The 2958-nt window shown below is 35.9% G+C and overlaps 1 protein-coding gene across 1 annotated transcript; it reads right to left on the minus strand.

Moving 5' to 3' along the window:
- Positions 1-330: 330 nt before the first annotated feature.
- On the minus strand, positions 331-2622 carry LOC113764791 (UDP-glycosyltransferase 74F2-like). The gene is made up of 2 exons (XM_027308790.1): positions 1912-2622; positions 331-1327 (listed from the first exon to the last, which is right to left on the minus strand). The coding sequence occupies exons 1-2, from the start codon at positions 2557-2559 to the stop codon at positions 608-610; spliced, it is 1368 nt and encodes a 455-aa protein (XP_027164591.1). The 5' UTR covers positions 2560-2622; the 3' UTR covers positions 331-607.
- Positions 2623-2958: the final 336 nt, after the last annotated feature.

Consider the following 2958-nt stretch of genomic DNA (forward strand, 5'->3'; position numbering starts at 1 on the left):
GTTTTTTGTATTTCTTTTTAGTGGGATCTCACAATCTTGCCCCCTATAGTATGACTGCCACTAATTTTGTCTCGACATCACTAGATATTTGCTTGTTAAAAGGAACTAAAAAGTAAAGAAAAATATTCGTCTTTTTCCATCGTCTGAGAGGCTATTGGCATCAAGATTATTGACACCGGGTGAAATCATCCAATCATTTGGACGTCATATTGGATAGACCAATGCTAATCTATGACAGAACTTATAAAGAAAAAATTATACTCCTACAAACATTGCTAGAATTGTAGTTATTGTAGTCTAACTTTAACCCCCATACCATCTCTTCGTAAATTATCAACAAGTACTTGCAAACATGTTTATTTATCTATTTATTTATTTATTTTTGTATTAAGGTTGAAAATAAGCAATAGTGCAACATGAGTGCTATGACTACCTCTAATTGAATCATCTAAATTATAAGTCCTCAGAGGATTTTTTTTTTTATATGGCCTGACACGATAGACCTACATTACTCTATATTAAGGGGAGGGGAGACCTGAAAAGACCCAAAAACAACCCGGAGGAGACTGAATCACCATCGGTCCTCAGAGGATACAAGTCCATAAATTTACACTTTCCATCTTGATAAAAACTCATCAATGCATTTATCAGAAGTCCCATTCTCACAGACTGCCTCCTTAGCCAAATTCATCCATTTAATAGCATTGTCTTTCATTTCCTTTCCGCTCTCTCCTTCCATAACTTGCCTTACACAACCCTCAACCTCTTCCCTCCCTACAAGACCATTCTCATCAACTTTAACTCTTTTCCCCACTTTCCAAACATCTTGGACAAGTTTAGCATTAGTAGTTTGATCAGTCCATTGAGGCATGACAACCATAGGCACTCCCATGCTCAAAGCTTCAATACTAGAATTCCATCCAGCATGTGAGAAAAAGCATCCAATTGCCTCATTGGCTAGTACTTTCATCTGTGGACTCCATCTTACCAACAAGCCCTTTTCTCTTGTTTCTTGCACAAAGTTTCTTGGAAGCTTAGCTTCCTCACAAGCCCTCACCACCCATAAGAAGTAGAAATTGCTTTGTTTCAGTCCCATTGCTAATTCCTCCATTTGTTTCTCATCAAAAGTGACCATACTACCAAATGCTATGAAAACAACAGAACCCTTAGGCTTGCTATGTAACCATTTGATGCTCATTGAGGGGTCTAATTCAAAGAGGTCGAGCCCATATTCTTCATCATTTGGAACTCGGTTGTCCAAGTATACCGATGGAACGGTTGGACCAATGGTAAGTAATGGACAAACTTTTGACATGGCATCCAAGGCCTGCAATTAAACAAATAAAACAAAGAGCCAAAGACGGTTGGTTAAATTAATTGCTGAGACAATTATCACAGCTGCAATCGTGTATTATTAGATATAAAAAATGGTTGGCCATGACCGGAGGTTCCAACAATCTTGTGGGGACTGGGCAAGTATGTATCTTATATAATTATTTTTCAATCACTAGTATTAAAAAAAAAAAAAAAAATCAGATTGCTTACAAATTTTACTGCTTCATCTTTTAAGTGATATTCCACCTAAGCGTTGAATATCCACAATATTTTTGTTTTGGAATCCATTATTCATCGTTTGTACAGTGGCCCATTCAACAATATATATATATATATATGCACACACTACATACATACATACATCACACACACACATATATATATTTTTTTAAAACACCAGCCATGGATGATCCCAGTCCAAAACCAAAAACAAAAGGTTTGTGAGATCCAAATTCCAAAATATAAACTATAATAGAGGGACCCTTTACCACATATGTTTTCCTACTGGTTAGGCTAATCCAAAACCAAAAACAAAAGTTTAATACAGAATAATAAAGTTCAGGTCTTTAAGCTTACCTCGGCTTCCAACTTGTAGAATGTATTCACAAGCACATAATCAGCTTTGTCTATGTTCAAAAACTGCCTCAGAACCAGCTGGAAATATGCAGGATATGTACCCTCAAAAGCAATAAATGCTGGCATGTCCAGGCGATCAAGAAGTGGCAATCCAGGAATGGATACGGGACATGAAGAAATCGGCAGTGTCAGAAGCCCATGATATACATAATAATATACAAAATTAACAGCACAAGGTTGAGTGAAGAAAGCAGCTGAAACTAGACCAAACTCTTGAGTAATATCCACAACCCAAGGCAAGAAAGAATCATAGATTATGCAATCAACAGGAGTCCCTGCGTTTTTCTGCCTATTTAGAAGTTCCCTCAGAGTTTTCAAGCCAGCATCTTGTAGATGTTCTAAATATGAATGGATGCTCTCTGCTTGAGTGAAGCCACCTTCATCAAATCCATCAGAAATGGTATCAATTTGAACAGTTTCTGATTTTGGCTGCATGGTTTTGGAGATGAAATTTGTGATTGCTAGAGTGGCTTTGCAGCCTTTGGAGACTAACCTCTTGCAAAATTGCAACATGGGATTTATGTGGCCTTGGGTTGGATAAGGAATTGCCAAGACGTGGGCTCTGTAAGATTGGTTCCTATCCTCCATTTTTGTTGGCTCTTAGTCTTCTGATTTCTGAACATGTTTTCTAAAGAGAGATGCTATTTATGGCCTATATCATGCTTCGCTATTTCAAATTTCATATTTAGACGACACCTCACACTTCAAAGTCAGTGACACCTTATTCTAGTTCAAAAATAAATAAATAAATAAAAGATGATATCTTAAATACGTAATAACAAGTTTTTAACATCAATTCTGCCCTTTAATCTATTTTTACCGAGTTCTATCTTTTTTTATTAACGTTTTATAGACAGGCAATTAAGCTATTTTTGCATATATATATATATATATATATGACACTACCAATTTACTAAAGTTTAATTGGAATAGAAGTTAAAACTAGCATTAGTGTAGCTTAGTATACGAAAATTATTGTAAATAAAT

This window comes from Coffea eugenioides, chromosome 3 (genome assembly GCF_003713205.1).
Source record: "Coffea eugenioides isolate CCC68of chromosome 3, Ceug_1.0, whole genome shotgun sequence".
Taxonomy (NCBI): domain Eukaryota; kingdom Viridiplantae; phylum Streptophyta; class Magnoliopsida; order Gentianales; family Rubiaceae; genus Coffea; species Coffea eugenioides.